Here is a 21,936-nt window from a genome sequence, read left to right as displayed (position 1 = left end):
AGCAGATAACCTCAATGGACATCTCCTATGATAACATCTTAAATCCAAACTTGTTTTTAAAATATGAAGATAGATTTAGTCATGGGTTAAGCAAAAATAGTGATATCTCAGAGAGTAAAATAATCAGGATTTCTGTGGTCTATTTTACACATTTATACATTATTTTAATGTTTAGTACAAATATATATTATTTTAATGAAGTAATTGCTCCCTGGACAAAAATGATCTTTATGCATGCTTTTAAGTATGTTTGCCAAAACAATGTTTTTCAAGGGATGTTGTTTTAATTATTAAATTTGTAACCAAGAGAGAGATAATAGTTGAATGGTTCTGTCAACTAAATAATATCATATATGGTGCCAGTATATGAAGTTAATAAAGTTAATTTAAAGTAAATCTATTAATTCAGATTCTGTGATAATGCTGAGAATTTAGAAACAAGTCGTCTTAAAATAGTGAAGAAATGACTATTTTGCAAAATTATAAGGTTTTTGTCATACTTTTCTGGGTCATTGTTTTTCATATAAAAGTGATCAAAATTCAGAATTCTGTCATCTGAGACTTGTAATAAACTTAATTTCACCTAAGTAATCCATTTGTCCTTATGTGCCTCGTTACAGAGAGATCCATTTAACATTTTTCCGTGTATCTCACTGGGGGAAAAAAAAAGGAAGAAACAAATGCAGTCCTATTAAGTTTCAAAAAATCCAGTTCTCTTGGACTCAGTTGGCTTAACCTACTAATAGCAACGTATCATAGCTAAAGTTAAGAAGATGGCCCAAACTCAGAAGCTAAACCGCTCTGCTTAGAATCCCAATTCTGCTGCCATCAAGTTCTGGGACACTAGCAAGCCACTTTACCTCTCTGTGACTCTATTTCCTCATCTATAAATCAAGAGACAATTATAATAATACATACATCGCAGAGTTGTTAGGAAGATAAAACAAGCATTTTTTAATATTCTAAGCATAAACATGTAACAATTTTGTTTTTCTTTTTGATGTGGGGGGACGGGGGGCGTGGGGATTGAACTCAGGAGCACTCTATGACTGAGTCACATACCCAGTCCTACTTTGTGTTTTATTTAGAGACAGGGTCTCACCAAGTTGCTTAGCACCTTGCTAAATTGCTGAGGCTGGCTTTGAATTCGTGATCCTCCCACTTCCTTCCTCAGCCTTTTTAGCCAAGCCAACCAAGGTGCTGGGATGGGATTACAGGCATGCACCCCCTCGGCTGGCAACAATTTTCCTAAAAGGACATTACAAATATTTAATTACTGACTCAAAGGTACATTACATTACAGTAACTTAGCTACAGATTACTCTGTGTGTATATATTGAGGATTTTTATATCCAAGGTCAATTATTTTTGAAATGAACAAAGTTAAGCTATAATGTATTCATGAAATCTGCATTATCTGCTTTCGAAAATCAGTTTATTATAAGATTAAGGCAGGTACTGAAATAAATAAAGCAATCACAGTAACATAACATCCCTCTTTTTATCTAAAAATTTTAAGAGAATAAATCTGGAAAGAAAGTATTATCCCAGGAACTAGATAAACCCGAGTTTGGGATACTGCTCTGTACTTGGTAACTGACCTTGGGCAAGTTAATCTTTTCTTTCATATAATGTTACCTAATTCAGAGAACTGCTATTATAATTAAATGAACTCAATAAACACCCTATGTTATCCAAATCCGGATCTTTTCACCTGCCTCAAAAACAGAATCACAAACAGCTTAAAAAAAAATTGTTGAATTAAAATAAAGACAAATCGGTAACAGCCAGAGGAACAATAAATTAATGTGAACCAAGCTTGAGGGAGATTGTTTTCTCTACAACATGACTAGATTCGGCTAAAAGAAATGAACCTAAGAATTAAAGTGAGTATCTTTACAACCTGACCATGTGAGTTTAAAATAGGATCACAGAATTTTTCCAGCTCTAAGGGGAGGACTGACTGCACATAAAGATGCTTCCTAACTTGACTTTCTGAATTCTTGACTAAAATGCTCATAACCACCCTTTCTCTCAAGTCCTCAAGGTATTCCTACTGTTCTAAACTTTCTATGTATTACTCTGAGATCAAAGTAAACACTTTTAATATTACTAGTTTACAAAGTTTAATGTTACATATTTTAAAATATTCCCCAAAGAAACAAGATTAAACCTGTACCCTAATATTCTGATTCTGCTTTGAACTTTTGTTTTTGTTTTATGGTACTAGGAATTGAACTCAAGGCCTTGCACATCCTAGGCAAGCACTGAGCTGTATCACCAGACCTTTTATTTGATTTTCAGACAGGGTCTTGCTAAGTTGCCTAGTCTTACTTCAAATTTGTGATCCTCCTGCTTCAGTCTCCCCAAGTAGCTGGGATTACAGGTGTGTGCCGCCACACCCGGTTTGAACTTTGATTTCTTAAGAAATTACACAATTACTATTATTTTCCCATGCCTCTGAGAAGAACTCATTTAACAGACTGAAACCTCAAAATAACACTGTAATTTGAATCTGAGGGAGACATAAAATATAATTTTAGGAGTTTCCATTCTCTGAGAAATTGTCGAAATAAAATTAAGTAATTTTTAAAACTCAGTTTTGTTTTTCTATTGTATTTCGTAAATTACCTATTGGATTGTTCTTAATAGTAGTATTTACTTATGTATTTCAGATCTTACCTCAGATCCATCCCCCAACTTCAAGAAGGAAAAGAATGCTCTTTTTTTTTTTTTCCTTTTTTAAAAATTTATTTTAAAAAAGGAAAAGTTTATTTGGGGGTTCACAATTTGAGAAGTCTCAATTTACAGATGGTCAACTTCATTCCTTGGGGCCTGAAGTTAGGCAGAACATCATGATGGAAATGTGGGCAAAGAGGACCAAGCTAGGGACATAGTACCAGGAAGCAAAAAAAGTGCCTTTTTTCTTTTAATGAAGTTTCTCCTTTGTCCTTTCCCTTCCTCTCATTCCTAATGGGTTACAATTTTCAGAAGCAGCTACTATAATGCCCTCTGTCAGCTTGAAAGAGAACTACTTACCCGGAAATCATTTGCTTTAAAAAATAATAACCATTGTTCACACTTCTTTAATATTAGTAAGCTTTCAATTTATACTTGGTCGCAGCAAACCAGAACTTTATTCTCCTAATATTGAAATACTCATGAGGAAATTGTTGTATCAATTATTTTCCATAATCTTACATGTAATATGTCTATTAAGTCAAAATCTAAAAAATAAAAGGGACCTTATCCCATGTCTTACCAAATCACAATTCAAGTTTATAAAATTACAAAGGTTATAAAAGAAAGGGCATAATACTAATTCATATTGATAGTAACAAAGAACAGTATATGGGTAAATGTCAATGAGTCATTAAGCTTTTTCTGGGTGTTCACTTTGTGTCAGAATACCAAAGTCATCTATGTAAATATCTGTTTCATCCAAGGAGAAAGAGAGCAAGAGCAAGCAAGCAAACATTTACTGAGGCTCTGATTGTTTAGATGTGTTATTTCCTTTAACATTACATAATCTTACATGGTAGACATGATGCCCATTTTAGTTGAGACAAAAAAGCAATTAAATTACTTGTATAAATTCACAATTGTTAAGTGATAAACTAGATTTCTTATCTAATTCTAAAACCAACCATTTAAATTATTTGATCATTCTATACAAGTGCAAACTAAAATTACCCCAGAACTATAACTTCACCTTTTCTCCCCTTTTATGAATTCTAAGAGGCATATCTACACATTTATAAATATCCACTATTCCTATATTCAATGTCCTCGTCCTAACAACCCTATCAAACAATACCCCTGTGGGAACACTTGAAACCATAATTCTGACTAACATCCATGACAGCCTGTATTCTCTTAAGGAGACCCACTGGAACTATCCTGCTCTTGTTCCCTCAATTCTCATACTTGAGCATATTCTTTCAAACGATCACACTCAAAGCTGTGCCCTAAACAGGCAAAACAAAATCTGCACAACAGCAAATTCAGAAACTTTCAGGTCCCCAAATAAACAAATATTTGGATACACAGTGTTTGGAAGGTTTTGTTGTTGTTTTGTAAATCTTATTTATACTGTCATATATGGGGACAAAATATCAAACAACAGTGCACATTTTTAATCCTGGATTCTGTTTACACATGAAAAGTCTAGCACCCACCCAATTTGAAAAAGATTATCAGATTTTAAAAAGCCAAGATTTGTTTTAAAGTATATACTTTTTAAACTTATAAATACAATTATACTATACTTCATAGCTTTCTAATTTAGTGAGGACTCCCTAAAATCTTTTGTCTCCAAACTGACCTGCCTCTGAAATCTCAATAACTGTGGGACTGTAAAAAGTGAGAAAACAGCTCAGATAAAATGGTTACCACGTAAAGTAAGAATTGACTGGTTACATGAGCCATTTTTCTCAAATACCATTAAATAAAAGCCCAAACGTTAAGTCATGCATCACTGAAACCCACAGATTGTTTTGAACTACCCTGGTCAATCTAAAGTAAAAAAAATGTATGTATGAGGGGTTTCTATTCTTATTATTTGGAGGGGGTAGTTACTCTTTCCTACTAATTTAAGTAGCTTTGCCATATTTCTTAAGGCTTTAAGAGAGTGAAGACATTCATACTAATGCATTTCCAAGAATTCTAAAATATGATAAACAAATATAAAACTATACACATATGTGTATTTGAGTTTGTGTATTATATGTATATTTACCACCATTATTCAATATGCCTAGAATAATAGTATCAAATTTATTAGGTAAATGTATAACTACTCTAACCTTCTTGAAAAGCAGACAAATCATCAAGATAAGGATGCTCAGTGCCAGTGGGGATTATCTCAGAAGAGAAAAATCACTGACACCCTGGCTTCTCTTTTTAAGAATGCAAGTATGGAACTTTGCCAACTTTTAGTTTTTATGAAAATGCTACACTGAGATTTGTTTATAAGATTTCAATTCAGTTTTTATATACGAAACTAATGTTAAAAAAGCAAAATGCAGGTATTCTGGCAGGAAAGGAGAAAGAAGACAATAATGAAATAAAACCAAGGAAATCATATTCAAGGCTTTGCTAAAATTTTAAACTAATCTTTGCAAGGTATATGGAAATTGGGGGAAAAGAACTATCATTCTTAACGTAGCTCATTTATGGATGATATATGCACAGATAATGTGAATGACTAAATCAAGAGCCCTAATGGAGTCCTCCAGTAGCTAAAACCTCTTCATTCCTTATTAAGAAGCTGTGGATTTCCAGGTAACTAGAAATAACTAAGTAACTATACAGTCATTCAAAGAAAATTATATTTTCTAGAGTACTGTTTATAAAATAACGAAAACCAGAACTAGCCTAACTGCTCTAGAACAGAAAACTGATTTTAAAAAAATAAACATTATTTTTATAAAACTCTTAAAGCCTTTAAAATTAGATTATATTAAAACATTCAGTGATAACAAAATATGTTTAAAACAAAGTGAAAAGGGGAGAACAAAGCAATGCATGGAATGGTCCCATTTTATGTAAAATGGATTGTGAACACTGTCTAACAGCACTAATCAAACTTTCTATATTAATGGAAATTTCTACATCTGCACCCTCCAATATGATAAACAATAGCCTTCCTTTCTGCCCATCCCAATCCCCAATCACTCCCAGTTCCAGGGCATGAATTCACTGATGGATAATGTATTTTACCTCAGAGTTCTCACTACTACACTAATGTATATTCACAAGTGTTGTATGAGTCTTAATCTTGAACCAAAGCCAGGTAAGTAACAAATGAGTTTCAAGTAATACCAGCAGAAATTTAAAAAAAAAAAAAAAAAAAAAATGATCACATCCCATTTTGGCAAAAAGTTTGGCACAAAATTTGCAACAATTATAAAGTGATATATGGGTAGGTAGCCACAGAAGTGTCAGATAATTTAAACTAGAGTGCATAGTGGAAAAATAAAAATTACTTTTCTAGAAAACATATATAAAGCAAAGTTATAAGAAAATTATGAGAAGGATATTACCTTAGGATTTTTGTACAAAGTAGGTTTAAATTTTAGTAGACAATGAATTTTTTTATTTTTTACAAAGCCTATATAAAGATTGTTTTCTAACTTTAAAATGTGCTAAATATTAGGTGGTTTAAAAGCTAAACTAAAAAGAATGAAAAAAGAATTAATCTGGCAGACTTGCAAAATGAAATTAACTTCTTATGCTTAAAATGTATTCAATAAATCCTCTCTAAATTTAGCAGACAGAAACTTCAGTTCTCAATCCAGACATTTCTTTTATAACAACGTTTTATCAGCTCAACAGACTGTAGGCAGAAGAGCAACTTTCTTCTTTACTCACTAGCAAAATTAATCTGAATCATCAATCTCACGCAAAGGACATAAATATTAATGAAATTAACTAGGCTAAGTGCTTTGAGATAGCTCAAGGGAAAATCCTTTACTAATATCATCTATCCACAACAACTTTGGTTAAATTTACCACCATTACCTTTTCCTTTCTACCTTCCTATCTCCGCTCATCTCCCATGAGAGGCAACCCAAAAGATTTGATCTGTAAGTAATAACAAAAAAGTTTTTTTCACAGAAAGTTTCTTTCCAGAAAAATCCATTATAGCCAAAAGTCAAGGCACAATTAGAATCAACATTTCTTTTTTTAAATATTTATTTATTTATCGTTAGTTTTAGGTGGATACATTAGTTTGTTTTTTTTATGTGGCACCGAGGATTGAACCCAGTGCTTCCTGCATGCTAGGCGAGCACTGAGCCACCACCCCAGCCCCTGGAATCAACATTTCAAGGAAACCTGATGAAAGATAAGTAGTTACTTGACAAATGCCTGATATCTAAATAATTCACATCCAACTGTAAAATGTGTTTTATACCTGTATATGAACACGGAATATCTGATATATGGCAATTCACACCACTTCAAGTTAAATTCAAAATATTACCTAATAGAAAATTACTTAGTTTCTTTATCTATAATGCACGATAATGAAAAATAATCATCTTCTTGTGAACTGCTGTCACTCCATACTAATTTCTCAAGTACATGATTAGATAATAATATTAAGCAATGAGACTACAAGAAAGAGGTTTCATTCTACCACAAAGAACTAACAATCAATCTGTGACTCTAACAACAATCTAACAATTTACTATCTATCAAGCAACCTATCAAGCAAGATTTAAAAACAGTATTATGGGAACATATAACAAGGAACTTAAACCAATTTGAAATCTACTTAAATTCACAATTTTTCTGATTCAGCTTAAAAGACTGGTCCTATAGCTGCATTAAAGAGCAAATATATTCAGTGAACAGAGGGTTGACATCCACTTTTAGATGCCAATGAGAACTAGAGGGTTAGACTATAACCATATGAATAGGAGTCTTTGATACAACATTTTTCATCTTTTAATATTGTAGGCATATGAAATGTTCTAAGAATTCCACCAAAGCCAATAACATGAAGAAATGCTCAAAGGATATCTATGTGTCTTCTGACTCTGGAAAAGCAGATAATGTTCACAATGCTATCAGAAGACATTAAAGGAAAGTATGAACCAAAAAAAAAAAATTAAGTATTAGTGATCCTTCATTTATGAAATGGTTTCAGGCAATGAAATATTACTTTCAAACCAAAAACTGCTTTCCTGCATTTTTGCAATATAATTATAACTATAATCTTATATCACTATAAACTGCTTTTAATGTAAGTATAATGGCCAAATATAAATATGACCTTATTCCATGCTAGTAAACTTTTTGCATTTTAATTGATAAATTCAGATTTCACCAAAATTAAAAATATTTGCTTATCTAAAGATACCATTAAGAAAATGGAAGACAAAATTCAGATTAGGAGAAATTATTTCATGATATACCCATCCAATAAACACCATAGACAAACTACAAGAAGAATTCTCATAATTCATTAAGAAAAATCAAAACAAACTACAAAACAGTCAAAAGATCTAAACAGACACTTTACAAAAGAATGTATACAAATCCCAGTAGGTACATGCTGAACAAGTTCAGCCATCATGAAAATGCATTTTCTTTTATAATCCAAACTACACTTATCATTCCTCCCAGCCATCCCACTCCTAGGGATCAATCCAAAAAAAAAAAAAAAAAAACCAATTGGTTTACACCAAGACACACATACCAGTGGTTCCCAGCCCAGCAGGACTCTTTGTAAGAGCCACCAACTGGAAACAATCCAAAGAGCCGCCAACTGTGCCACATCCATACAATGGAACACTATACAAGAAAATAGGAACCACTAATGCACATACATATATAATACACATACATACTGTTACCTAAATGAGCCCCTACAAAAAGGAAATGACTTAAAAAAACTACATTTTAGCTAAACAGGTCAACGAATCACATAAAAGGGGGTACATTACTATCACACTTGTAGAAATAAAAAAAAAAGGCAGTTTCAATATTAGAATATCATTATCATCATTATTAAAAAAATTATCAAGGAATGATTAAAAAAAAGTAAATATTCAATTTTCCATTCATTCCTTGATAATTATCTTGGGATGAATGGAAAACTGAATAGCCACAAGGAAACAAATGAAGCTAACCTATCCTCTCATGTGATATATCAATAGATCAAACTCCAAGAGCTCAAACTCATAATTATAAGAAAAAACATAGAGTTAAATATTCATGCACACTGGCCTGCACAGGACCCAGGCTCACAGTAGGCCCGGGTCTATCCCTCCACCAGCAGACACACCCGCTGCAGCCCAGCCTCCAGCACAGGACCACCCCTTTCAAACAGACTATGGGGGAGCCCAGGCCCGGCCCAGATCTGCCCACACCAACTTCCTCAGGACCCAAGACCAGGGTAGGTCCAAGTTCACCCCCTGACACACCTGGGAGACTAAAGCCTAACTCACTTTCATCTTGGGACACTGCAGTTATCACCATAGCCTTCCCCAGGCAGTAGCTCCTAACTTTTTGACAATAGACAGGGCCTAGAAGCAGTTGAATCTCAGAGCAGGCATCCCAAAGAAAGTGTGAGGCCCACCTTTCAGTCCTATCTCTGTGAGACATCCATAACATCAACTATTTTCTCGAGTTACCTTGTCTAATGCCACCACACCTTTAGTTGCAGTAGCATACATTGAGGGACACCCAACAGGGTCTGGAAGCCCAACATCAAGGTGAGCTGCGGACATTCTGCATGGGTACTACAAGAATATAGGGTAGAAACTGTAATATCTCAGATCAACACTACAAAAAAGAAAGATACATAGACAACATGAAAAACCAAGGGAGAAAAGTACCCCAAACAAACCAGGATACTATAATAACAGAACCCATGGACAGCGAAGTTGATGAAATGTCAGAGAAGTAATTCAGAAGGTTCATAATTAATTTGCTCATTTAGGTCATTCTTTAATTAACAGATCATTTTATCTGTGAATTAAAGAATGACCTAAATGAGCAAATACAGGCAAAAATTGATCACTCAACAAAGAGATAAGAGAGCAAATACAGGTAACAAAAGATTACTTAAAGAGACTCTGAAAAAAAAAATCAAAAACCCTTGAAATGAAGGATACAATAAACCAGATAAAAAACTCAATAGAGAGCATGACCAACAGACTAGATCACTTGGAAGAAAAACATGAAATAATGAAGACAAAGTATACAATCTGAAAAATAAAGTTGATCACCCAATGAAGATAGTAAGAAACCATAAACAAACCATCCGAGAATTATAGGACAGCATCAAAAGACCAAATCTAACAGTTACTGGGATAGAGGAAGGCACAGAGTTTCAAACCAAAGGAATGCACAATCTCTTCAATGAGATAATATCAGAAAATTTCCCAAGCATGAAGAACAAATTGGAAAACCAAATACAAGAGGCTTGCAGGACACCAAATGTACAAAATTACAACAAATCTACACCAAGGCACATTATAATGAAAACGCCTAGCATGCAGAATAAGGATAGAATATTAAAAGCTGCAAAAGAGAAGATTCAGATCATATATAGGGGGAGACCAATTTGGATCTCAGCAGATTTTTCAAACCAGACCCTCAAAGCCAGGAAATCATGGAACAACATATACCAAGCTCTGAAAGAAAATGGATGCCAACCAAGAATCTTATATCCAGCAAAATTAAGCTTTAGATTTGATAATGAAATAAAAACCTTCCATGATAAACAAAGTTATAAGAATTTACAACTAGAAATCCTGCACTATAGAACATTCTCAGCGAAATATTCCACAAAGAGAAAATGAAAAACAATGATGAAAATCAACAGAGGGAGGGATTACACTAAAGGAAAATCTAATCAGAGGAGAAAACAAGTCACGTTACATACCATTCTCTCATCCTTCAATGAGAGAATATACTTTCTTCTCAATAATAACCCTAAATGATAATGGCCTAAACTCACCAATCAAAAGACATAGACTAGCAGACTGGATTAAAAAAAAAAAAGACCTAACTATATGGTGCCTCCAAGAGACTCAGCTCATACAAAAAGACATCCACAGACTAAAGGTGAAGGGTTGGGAAAAATCATACCACTCACATGGACTGCGGAAGCAAGCAGGGGTTTCCATCCTCATATCAAATAAAGTACACTTCGAGCTAAAGTCAATCAACAAGGATAAAGAAGGACACCACATACTGCTCAAAGGAATCATACACCAACAAGACATAAAAATTATAAATATATATGCCCCAAACAATGGAGCATCTACGTTTATCAAACAAACTCTTCTCAAGTTCAAGAGTCAAATAGACTACAACACAATAATTTTGGGTGACTTTAACACACCTCTTTCATCACTAGATAGATCTTTCAAACAAAAGCTGAACAAAGAAATTATAGAACAATAATACAATCAAAAACTTAGACTTAACTGACATATATAGAATATGTCATCCTTCAATGAGAGAATACACATTCTTCTCAGCAGCACATGGATCCTTCTCTAAAATGGACCATATATTATGCCACAAAGCAATTCTGCAAATATAAAAAAGTAGAGATACTACCCTACAATCTATCAGATCACAATGGAATGAAATTCTAAATCAATGATAAAATAAAAATAAAAGCTACTCCAACACATGAAGACTAAATAATATGCTACTGAATGAACAATGGGTTATAGAAGACATCAAGGAGGAGATTAAAAAAAATTTAGAAATGAATGAGAACACAGATACAACATATCAAAATCTCTGGGACACTATGAAAACAGTACTAAGAGGAAAACTCATTGCATGGAGTTCACTCCTTAAAAGAAGAAAAAGTCAACAAATAAATGACTTAACATTACATCTCAAAGCCCTAGAAAAAGAACAAATCTACACAAAAAGCAGTAGAAGACAGGAAATAATTAAAATCAGAGCTAAAAATCAATGACACTGAAACACAAGAAGCAACTGAAAAATTTACAGAACAAAAAATTGGTTCTTTGAATAAAATAAATAAAACTGACAGACCCTTAGCCATGCTAACAAAGAGAAGGAGAGAGAAAACTCAAATTACTAACATAGTGATGAAAAAGGAAATACCACGACAGACACTACAGAAATACAGAAGATAATTAGAAATTATTTTGAAAACTTTTACTCCAATAAAATAGAAAATATCGAAGGCATCGACAAATTTCTAGAATCATATAATTTGCCCAAATTGAGTCAGGATGATATACACAATTTAAACAGATCAATTTAAGCAACAAAATAGTAGGCGCTATCAAAAGTCTACTAACCAAGAAAAGCCCAGGACCGGATGAATACACAGCCAAGTTCTACAAGATCTTTAAAGAAGAGCTAATACCAATACTCTTCAATTTATTTGAGGAAACAGAAAAAGAGGGAGCACTTCCAAACTCATTCTATGAGGCCAATATCACCCTGATTCCAAAACCAGGCAAGCACAAAATGGATCAAAGACCTAGGAATAAAACCAGAGACCAATATCTCTAATGAACATAAATGCAAAAATTCTCAATAAAATTCTGGCAAATCGAATCAAAAACGTATCAAAAAAATCATGCACCACAATCAAGTGGGATTCACCCCAGGGATGCAAGATTGGTTCAACAATAGAAATCAATAAATGTAATTCATCACATCAATAAACTTAAAGATAAGAATCATCTGATCCTCTCAATAGCCGCAGAAAAAGCATTTGAAAAAATACACCACCCCTTCATGTTCAAAACACTAGAAAAATTAGGGATAACAGGAATGTACCTCATCATAAAGGCTATCTATGCTAGGCCCCAGACCAACATCATTCTAAATGGAGATAAATTGAAGGCATTCCCTCGAAAAACTGGAACAAAACAGGGATGCCCTCTTTCACCACTTCTATTTAACACAGTTCTTGAAACACTGGCCAAAGCAATTGGACAGAAAAAAAAAGAAATTAACAGGATACACATAGAAAAAGAACTCAAATTGGCACTATTTGCTGATGATATGATTCTATACCTAGAAGACTCTAAAAGTTCCACCAGAAAACTTCTAGAATAAATGAATTCAACAAAGTAGCAGGATATAAAATCAACACCCATAAATCAAACGCATTTCTGTATATCAGTGACAAATCCTCAGAAAGGGAAACGAGGAAAACTATCCCATTTACAATAGCCTCAAAAAAAAAAAAAAAATACTTGGGAATCAACTTAACAAAAGCAGAGAAAGATCTATAATGAAAATTACAGAATCCTAAAGAAAGAAACCAAAGAAGACTTTAGAAGTGGAAAGATCTACCTTGCTCTTGGATAGGCAGAATTAATATTATCAAAATGACCAGACTACCAAAAGCACTATACAGATTTAATACAATTCCAATCAAAATCCCAATGAGATTCCTCATAGAATTAGGAAAAACCAGTCATGAAATTCATCTGGAAAAATAAAGAGACCCAGAATAACTATACAATCCTCAGCAGGAAGAGGGAAGCAGGTGGCATCGATATACCAGATCTTAAACTATACTACAGAGCAATAATAACAAAAACAGCATGGTATTGGCACCAAAACAGACTGGTAGACCAATGGTACAGAACAGAGGACACAGAGACTAATCCACAAAATTACAATTATCTTATGTTAGACAAAAACACGCAGTGGAAAAAAGATAGCCTCTTCAACAAATGGTACTAGGAAAATTGGAAATCCATATGCAACAAAATGAAATTAAACCCCTATCTCGCACCACACACAAAACTCAATTCAAAATGGATCAAAGACCTAGGAATAAAACCAGAGACCCTGCATCTGATAGGAGAAAAAGTAGGCCCTAATTTCCATCATGCGGGATTAGGCCCCAACTTCCTTAATAAGACTCCTGTGGCACAAGAATTAAAATCTTTATCCCTCATACATCAAATAGAACACTAATCTCTAGGATATATAAAGAACTCAAAAAACTAAACTCCAAAAAAACAAATAACCCAATCAATAAATGGACCAAGGACCTGAAGAGACACTTCTTAGAAGATGTTGTACAATCAATCAACAAATACATGAAAAAATGTTCATCATCACTAGCAATCCGAGAAATGCAAATCAAAACCACTCTAAGATTTCATCTTTCTCCAGTCAGAATGGCAGCTATTATGAAGACAAACAACAATAAGTGTTGGCGAGGATGTAGGGAAAAAGGTACACTCAATACATTGATGGTATATCAAACTGGTACAGCCAATATGGAAAGCAGTATGGAGATTTCTTGGAAAATTTGGAATGGAACCACCATTTGACCCAGCTATCCCTCTCCTTGGTCTATAACCAAAGGACTTAAAAACAGCTACAGGGACATAGCCACATCAATGTTTATAGCAGCACAATTCACAATAGCTAAACTGTAGAGCCAACCTAGATGCCCTTCAGTAGATGAATGGACAAAGAAAATGTGGCATATATACACAATGGAATATTACTCAGCAATAAAACAGAATAAAATTATGGCATCTGCAGGTAAATGGATGGAGTTAGAGAAGATAATGCTAAGTAAAGTTAGCCAAACCCAAAAAACCAAATGCCAAATGTTTTCTCTAATATAAGGAGGTTGATTCATAGTGGGGTAGGGAGGGGGAGCATGGGAGGAACAGACTAACTCTAGATAGGGCAGAGGGGTGAGATGGGAAGGGAGGTGGTATGGGTTAGAAATGATGGTGGAATGTATTAAACATTATTATCCAAAGTATGTGTATGAAGACACGAATTGGTGTGAATATACTTTGTATACAACCAGAGATATGAAAAATTGTACTCTGTATGTGTAATAAGAATTGTAATGCATTCTGCTGTCATATATAAATTAAAAAAATTTTTTTAAAGTCTTCATGATCTAGAGTTTGCAATGTAGTCACAAATGTGACACCAAAGCACAAGCAACAAAAGAAAAAAAAGCAGACTCTTTAATGATTACCAACATAATTCCATCTAAAACCTAACTCCTATTTGCAAGTAAAGTAACATATTCCCAGGTTCCCAGGATAAGATGTGGACATTTCTGGGCCATTATTCTGTCTGCCACATATAGTAATCCTCTTTATTCACACGGTATTGGCCTCAGGACAACTCCTACACCAAAAAATATCAAAATCCCTGAATAATAGAGTCACTCATATAAAAATGGCATAGTATTTGCATATAAACTACCACCCTTATTATTTAAATCATGTCTTGAATTCTTATAATAATACAATGTAAATGTTATGTAAATAGGTGTTACACAATATGATTTAGGAAATTATGACCAAAAAAAATCTACATGTTCAATAGAGGCAATCCTCCTCCTAGCCCTAAACATGCTCAGTCTACAATTGTTTGGATCTACAGATGAAGAATCTTTGATGTGGAAAAGTCAACTGAATATATCCCTTCTTATAATGAGAAAAGGTTTTAAAAGCACAACCACATTAAATTTATATAGCATTCCAACATCTCAAAATGTCTTTATAAAATTCCAGCAAGATATTTTTTTAAATATTTTTTTAGATGTGTAGACCTTCATTTACTTCATTTACTTTAATCGAACCCAGTGCCTCACACATGCTAGGCAAGCAATCTACCACTGAGCCACAGTCTCAGTCCCCAGCAAGATATTTTTATTTGATAATCAAAGCAATTAAGGTACAGAGAATAATCTGCCCCATAATATGTCCCCAACCAAAGTGCTTGCTAATGGGAGATACAAAGGTAGTCTCCAGGTGCTCTGGCTTCTACTTGATTGCTTTTCATAACAGATGGCAATGGTTCTCAACTACTCTAAAAGCAAAGTTCATCAAGGCTGATAATTCCATATTATATCAGCCCACAAATCAAATCAATTAGATTATTTGCCACTTAATTTCATAGATGTATACACACATGAAAATACATAAATTTATTTATTTATATATATATATATTATGTGTGCAATATATTATCACAGTGTTTTAACTTTTATTTTTAATCAAGATTTCACCTCAGTGGACATATTACATTTAATTGAATGAACGCAAATTTTAGCTGTGTAAATGACTGAACGCTGAAGGTATGCCCTTTATTTTCTAAGGCAAAAAAAAAAAAAAATGGGGAGAAGGAGAGAGAATCAATTTAAAAGGGGAAGAATAGGGAAAACTGTTTAATAAGAAGGAATTCCTAAATTGTAAGTGAGAGAGAAAAACTGGCAGAAATCCTATTACATGTTAAATAATTAACTGAAGTTCTGAACTGAGATGGGAAAATGAGAATTACAGCTAATTGCTTTCACTAGTCATTTAGATAACCAACTTAATTTTAATTATGTTATTAAATGATACTATCTTTACATAGTTTGCCTAATCTCTTCAAATAAGCCAATATACTTACAGACCTTTAAGAAAAATACCATCAAATCTCATTTTCTCTTGCATTTTCAGTAAATATAAAAGCAACTGAATATCATGTAATAACAGAAAAATTATTTCTAATCATGTTATTTCAACAATAAGCCATTGGGCATATACCATACTGATATTACACTATATATCATATAGGGATATTACATGAAGATGCTTTACTTGTATTACCTTAATCACCCTAACTAGAAGACATACAATTTTTACCCCTATTTTAATAACAAAAGATGTTAACTCACTCAAGGGCCCTGGTCTCTGACTTTAACCACTAAGATATAATCCCACTGATCCTAGAAAACATATCTATTTTTTTTAAGTCCTATTAGATTTTACAAAGCAGTATGAATTTTGGAATTCCAAGTAAGATAAAGAGTTAAGATCCCACAAGTCCATATACAAGATAAAGGAAAACAAAAAGTGTTTAAAAGTGTACAGAAAGAAAGCAAGCTAACAGCAGCTTTGTTTCCTAATATAACAACATACTTACTACATTCAGCCCCTTTCTTACTCTCAAAAAGGTGAAGAACTACTCTCTATTAAGGGAGCTGCAGTTCAGTCCTTTTCTTCCAACAGTCTTTGGAAGGTATTCCATTGCGTTCAAGCCTTCAATGTTGTAAATGATTTTCTTTCCCCTCTCTGTAGGCAGCGATTCTCCCCAGATTACTTCAGTATGGCCCCTCTTCAATGTAGCCTATCAATGCAGTATGAAATTCCTTAAGCCTTTTCAACATCTAAATGGGGTTTTCTTCCTTATCATTTAATTATTATTGAGCTCTTCCATTAGTTCTTTTTTCTTTTCCTTCTGAAACTCCTATAACATGTAGAGTTTTAAAACAGTGTTACCTTTTCCAGATTTATCATTTTCCTCATGATTTTCATGTGTTAACATTTTTGCCTATATTGGGGGATATTTCCCAAATCTGATCTTTAAGGCTACTAATATTGTCTTTATTCATCAATTGAACTTTTGCTTTCAAAAAAATTATTTTGGGGGACTCCAGAAAGTCTCTTCCATATTAATTTTTAATTAATTTTCCTGAGGGATATTTTTAAGTTAGGTACTCATCTGATCCCTTCAATCATCCTAGATATATATGCTAACTATTCTCTCAATCTTCCTCTCCAATTGACATGAGTGGTTATTTTTCATTTAGCTTACCAGGTTTCGGGTCCAGATGTTGGGGTATTCCAAAGTGAGAATCCCAGATGTGTTAGAAAACCATGCCCCATATTATCTTTAGAATTACTTTCCATGGTAGCCAGCAAGCTGTCCTTCCTGGAGGCATAAGAGGAGGCCTCCAAAGGCAATATATTCTGTTCCCTTCAACCTTGAAAATTCCAGAAAATAAGAAGTGGGCAGGTGATATACATGGGAACAGCAGGAAGGCAATAGAAATAGGCAAAAATATTAACACATGGAAACTGAACAGACAGGAAGGTATAAAACCAACCTTGGAAAACAAGTCTATACGGTAAGTAGAAGAAAGCATAACTGTCTTTTAGTAAGAACTTTACAGCCTGACCACTGCCAACTCTGCAACAAAAAAAATCTGATGCTTAGAATGATTCTTTAATATCTCTATAACTTTGTACTCAAAATTCTACATTATAGAATGGAGTGTCTGATTGACCAGAGGTCATTACTGACTGCCCAAAGGGTAGAAAGAAGGAATATCTGACTCCAGCAGTTTCTGTATTTCTCCCTATTGTGAACATCCATAGTTTCAAATCTCCAAAACCAGGAAAGAAATTGGATACTAGTCAGTGAAAAAGGAAAAAAAAAAAAGAAAGAAAAGAAAGAAACAAATGACAGATATCCATCATTATTACTTCCAGAATTTTTATCAACTGACTGCATGAAAAGTTTATACCTACAAATTGCTTTTAAAACAGTTTCCAAGCATCAGCATTTAGAAAGTCTCAAAAAAAAAAAAAATCACATGTTATATATGCAGAAAAGAAAATAGCATTTATTTTAATTTTCTTGAGACTATATTATGAACATAGGGAGAAAGTATTAAGTTTTAAAGGCAGAAAGTGTGATTTCTGACATAAATTGGGTTTGTCATAAACAATACAAAAGTATCATAAACATCACTTTAATCAATTTCATAACCTCAGTCTTAAGTAGCTGCTTTAATTATACAAGCACTTAAGTTGGTTTTTAAATAACCTCAGTCTATACTTTCTTATTTTTCATGATAGCTAAATAGTAGCTTTAAGGGTTAAAGACTTCTAAATTGGTATTTTTAAGTGTCAATAAAGGATGAACAGAGAGAACCAAGAAATCTATAAAAATGAGTAGTCAAAACTCAAGTTGAGATCTTAGCAATAATGATAACAGCAGCAATTAATACCACTTAATATTTTCTGAGTATATACAAGATATTCTTCTAAGTACATGTATTTGCTAATCCTCTCAAGAATCCCAGAGAAAGATGTGTATATAGTACTCCTATTTTACATATAATAAAACGTGAGAGGTTAAGTAAGTAGCCCCTTATCTCACCCACAACAGAAAACTGGTGAGGTGATGATGTAAGACCAAGCATGTCTTTATGGCAATCTGCCTTAAAGCTCCCCTTAAGCCAATAATAATATTTGCTATTATATTTCACATATAGAGGTATGATTAATCTTAAGATAATAAGGTTTTTAATCATTTAGGCAAAAACCTTTAAAAATCAATTTTGTAGACCAGTCTTTGAAAATTATCAGACTCAAACAAAAAGGAAAACAGGCTTTCAATACTTTTGTTCAGTAGCTAAAAACAGAAATTTTCTTCATAGAAACACTTTTTCTTTTACTATGCTCAAATTCAGTAAGTATTACATAGATGCTATCAGAGATTCCAAAGGATTGAGAAAGTTCCTGAAAGGTAAGTATCAGAAAGGTATACAACCAATCTTGAGTTCCCTATTACATACTTCAATAGCAAGTGTATCTCAAATATATTTTGATCACAGTTTCACAGTTTCCCTCAATTCTTATAAGGCCACAAAACTTATAACAAAAGAAGGACAATATGTGCCACTGCCTACTAAGGACTGTGGGAATTGGGGGCTGCAGAGATCCATTCTTTAAATATTCAAGCACTATACTTAATCCTATCAACAGAACCTAGATAAAAATGGTATTTTCATTGTGTACTTTGGGAGGAGGATGAAGAGGAGAAGAATATTAGTTTCAATAATAAATTCAAAGCACTGATAAAAAAATTCATAAATATAGGTATAAAAACTTAATTCTGAAGTTTAAAAAGGTGAAAATAGTGTAAAATTATGACTAATGACAGATAAAAATCCAATGGATATGACAATAAGATGACACAGAAATAGTGATGACAGGGATGCTAAAAATCTAGTTTAAGAAAGAATAACTATCAAGTTCAACAACAGTGATTACATACAAAAGCAAGTAATTTAAGAAGTTTTGTGGTCAGAAAAAGGATAAGTTCAAGCTTTTCAAGGTAGTCTTATGTAAGAACTTGGCACAGGATATGGCAGAGTTAGTGAGAAGCTCGGGAGGAAATGAGAGGATCAACCCAAAGTAGAAGATGCCAGAGAGCTAGACGGACAGGATGTCCAAAGGTTTATGTCAACAGATGCTGAAGTAACCAAGGATAATGACAGGGAATGTGATAAAGAAGTTGTGCCAGATAAAGCAATAATTTGAGGAAAACTGAAAAATATATGGAGGCTGGAACAGATGTCTATAAGGGGGAAACCACTATTAAGAAGAAGTCTTAATAGTGGTACCACCAGTACATTTTTTAAAATGTTAACATAAAGACAATAATGAGGACTGGGGTTGTGGCTCAGAGGTAGAGCACTCGCCTAGCATGTGTGAGGCACTGGGTTTGATCAATCCTCAGCACCACATAAAAATAAAATGAAGGTATTGTGTCCATCTACAACTGAAAAATAAACATTTCTTTTAAGAGATAATAATAAATTTCTCATGTGTGAAAAAGAAATACTGAATGACTATAAATTTAGATAATCTAGATATTTAAAAGAAACAATTCAATAAGGTTTGAAATCACTTTTTGTAGCTTAAAAATTCTAAGCTATTAACTACTGGATATAAAACACATAATCAGGAATGGGAAGATTCTGCAGCCAGGTAAGTAATTTGTAAAAAAAAAAAAAAAAAAAAAAAAAGGGAGAGGGGCTGGGGGGGCTGGGGTTGTGGCTCAGTGGTAATGTGCTCTCCTAGCATGCATGAGGCACTGGGTTCGATCCTCAGCACCACATAAAAATAAATAAAATAAAGACCATCAACAACTAAAACACATAATCAGAGCTTTCCAGTTCTAGTGAAACTGGCTGGTGTTCAATTTTAGTAACTTACAGAGGTCTTTGGTTTAGTACTAGATGACTTTCTCTGAACCAAGCTATCATATCCAAATACGCCATCTAATTTAGTAAGAATTTATACTTTATAACAGTTCTCATTGATGTAAGGATGGGAAATTTGCAGTCTTTTAATAGCCTATAAATTAATTAAACTTGACAATGGTAATCCATCAAAATTTAGTTCTACACTAGTTGATGTCTGATTTGCATTCAGAGAGCTAATGTTGTGAATTTTGTTCCTAATCAATAACTTTAGGTTCCCATCTACTTCCCTTTTGATGGAAAGGAATTCCTCTCAAAGAAGCAATAAATCTTCACCTTTTGGGGGGGAATATTATTTATACCACAGTTTAACAAACACACACACACACACATCCCACAATCAAACACACACACAAAGTAAGCCTTAATTTAAAATTATACTTTAAATTGGACTTACAATTTAGGTATCATCAAATAATACTTACCAATACAGACATCAATTTTCCCTTTAATAGCAGCTTCATGCAGAGGTGTATAGTTCCAGTTATCCCTGGCATTTGGATCAGCTCCTTGGCATAGCAACAGACTCACAACCTCAGCATGGCCAAAAGAACAGGCATTATGAAGTGGAATGAGACCTCCATCATCACGAGCATGTACATTAGCACCCATCTGTAGTAAGTGTTCCACAACATCCTTCCTTCCAAAACCTAAAAAGAATGTGGAAATGTTTTTATACATTAAATCAATTTTGTAAAAAGAGCCAACAAATATGCACTTAAATAGTCTATACTAAAAAGAGCCAAACAAAATGCAAAAAAATATTAGCTCCGTTCAAAAGGATCTTCATTTCACAGAACCAGAACTATGGAAGCTCTTTTAATCACCCACTTATGCAGTTGATTCAAAAAATATTCCTTAATCACTTGGTATGTGGCTGGGCAATTGTGCCAGAAACACCAAAGAATGAGACAAGACTCCTATCCAAAGCACTCACTTTCCTCTCAAGTTTCACAAGGCAAAATTACATGTAGAAAACACATTTCTATATTTTAAAAGGTAAAGATTACATAAATACTGCCGACAACCAAGGCTAAGATACATCATAATATTCACCATTACATTTTTAGAGAAACTAGAGAGGAATGTAAGTAGAACAGAAATAGTCTGGTAACGGGATTCTAAAAAGAAAGATTAAAGATGATGTCAGAATATCTATTATTGAGATAGGAGGGTCAAAATATGTGAAGTAGATGGTTAAGTGAAACTATTTAAGCTTGGATTTACTGACTAAAAATATCATCAGGCAGATAAGTGGGAATATAGGCATTTGAGAATATAGAATCAGAACATCAATAATGAAACAGACTGAATTTGAAGAAACCCCCACCTCTAAAATTTAGAGCAACTTCCTCATGCTGAGAAACTACACTCCCAAGGCCTGACAGGTACCAAGCAAGCTGAGAGAGGAGGCCTGTAACACAAGCTAACTAAATCTATGTATGTATATTTCCCTTTTGTCTCACTTCCCTACTTGATTTCCTTTAAAAGCTTCATGGGCCTTCAGAGATTTCAAAGATGAAAGTTTTTGAAATAATAATTGTCTTCTATTTTCCTTCAAAACTGGCTTTGAATAAAACCTATTTTCCTACCAAGCT

General features: G+C 33.5%; 1 protein-coding gene across 2 annotated transcripts in view; it reads right to left on the bottom strand.

The window, feature by feature from the left end:
• Tnks (tankyrase) overlaps positions 1–21,936 on the bottom strand; it is a 199,538-nt gene that overhangs the window by 152,063 nt on the left and 25,539 nt on the right. For both annotated transcript variants that reach the window (XM_076853776.1, XM_076853777.1), the window contains exon 2: positions 20,764–20,988. In XM_076853776.1, coding sequence (XP_076709891.1) covers positions 20,764–20,988 — 225 coding nt within the window. The remainder of the gene's footprint in view (positions 1–20,763; positions 20,989–21,936) is intronic.

The sequence above is a fragment of the Callospermophilus lateralis genome, chromosome 4, assembly GCF_048772815.1.
Source record: "Callospermophilus lateralis isolate mCalLat2 chromosome 4, mCalLat2.hap1, whole genome shotgun sequence".
NCBI classification, from domain to species: Eukaryota; Metazoa; Chordata; class Mammalia; order Rodentia; family Sciuridae; genus Callospermophilus; species Callospermophilus lateralis.
The sequence above is the reverse complement of the archived record's forward strand: the minus strand, read 5'-3'. Positions and strand labels throughout refer to the sequence as shown.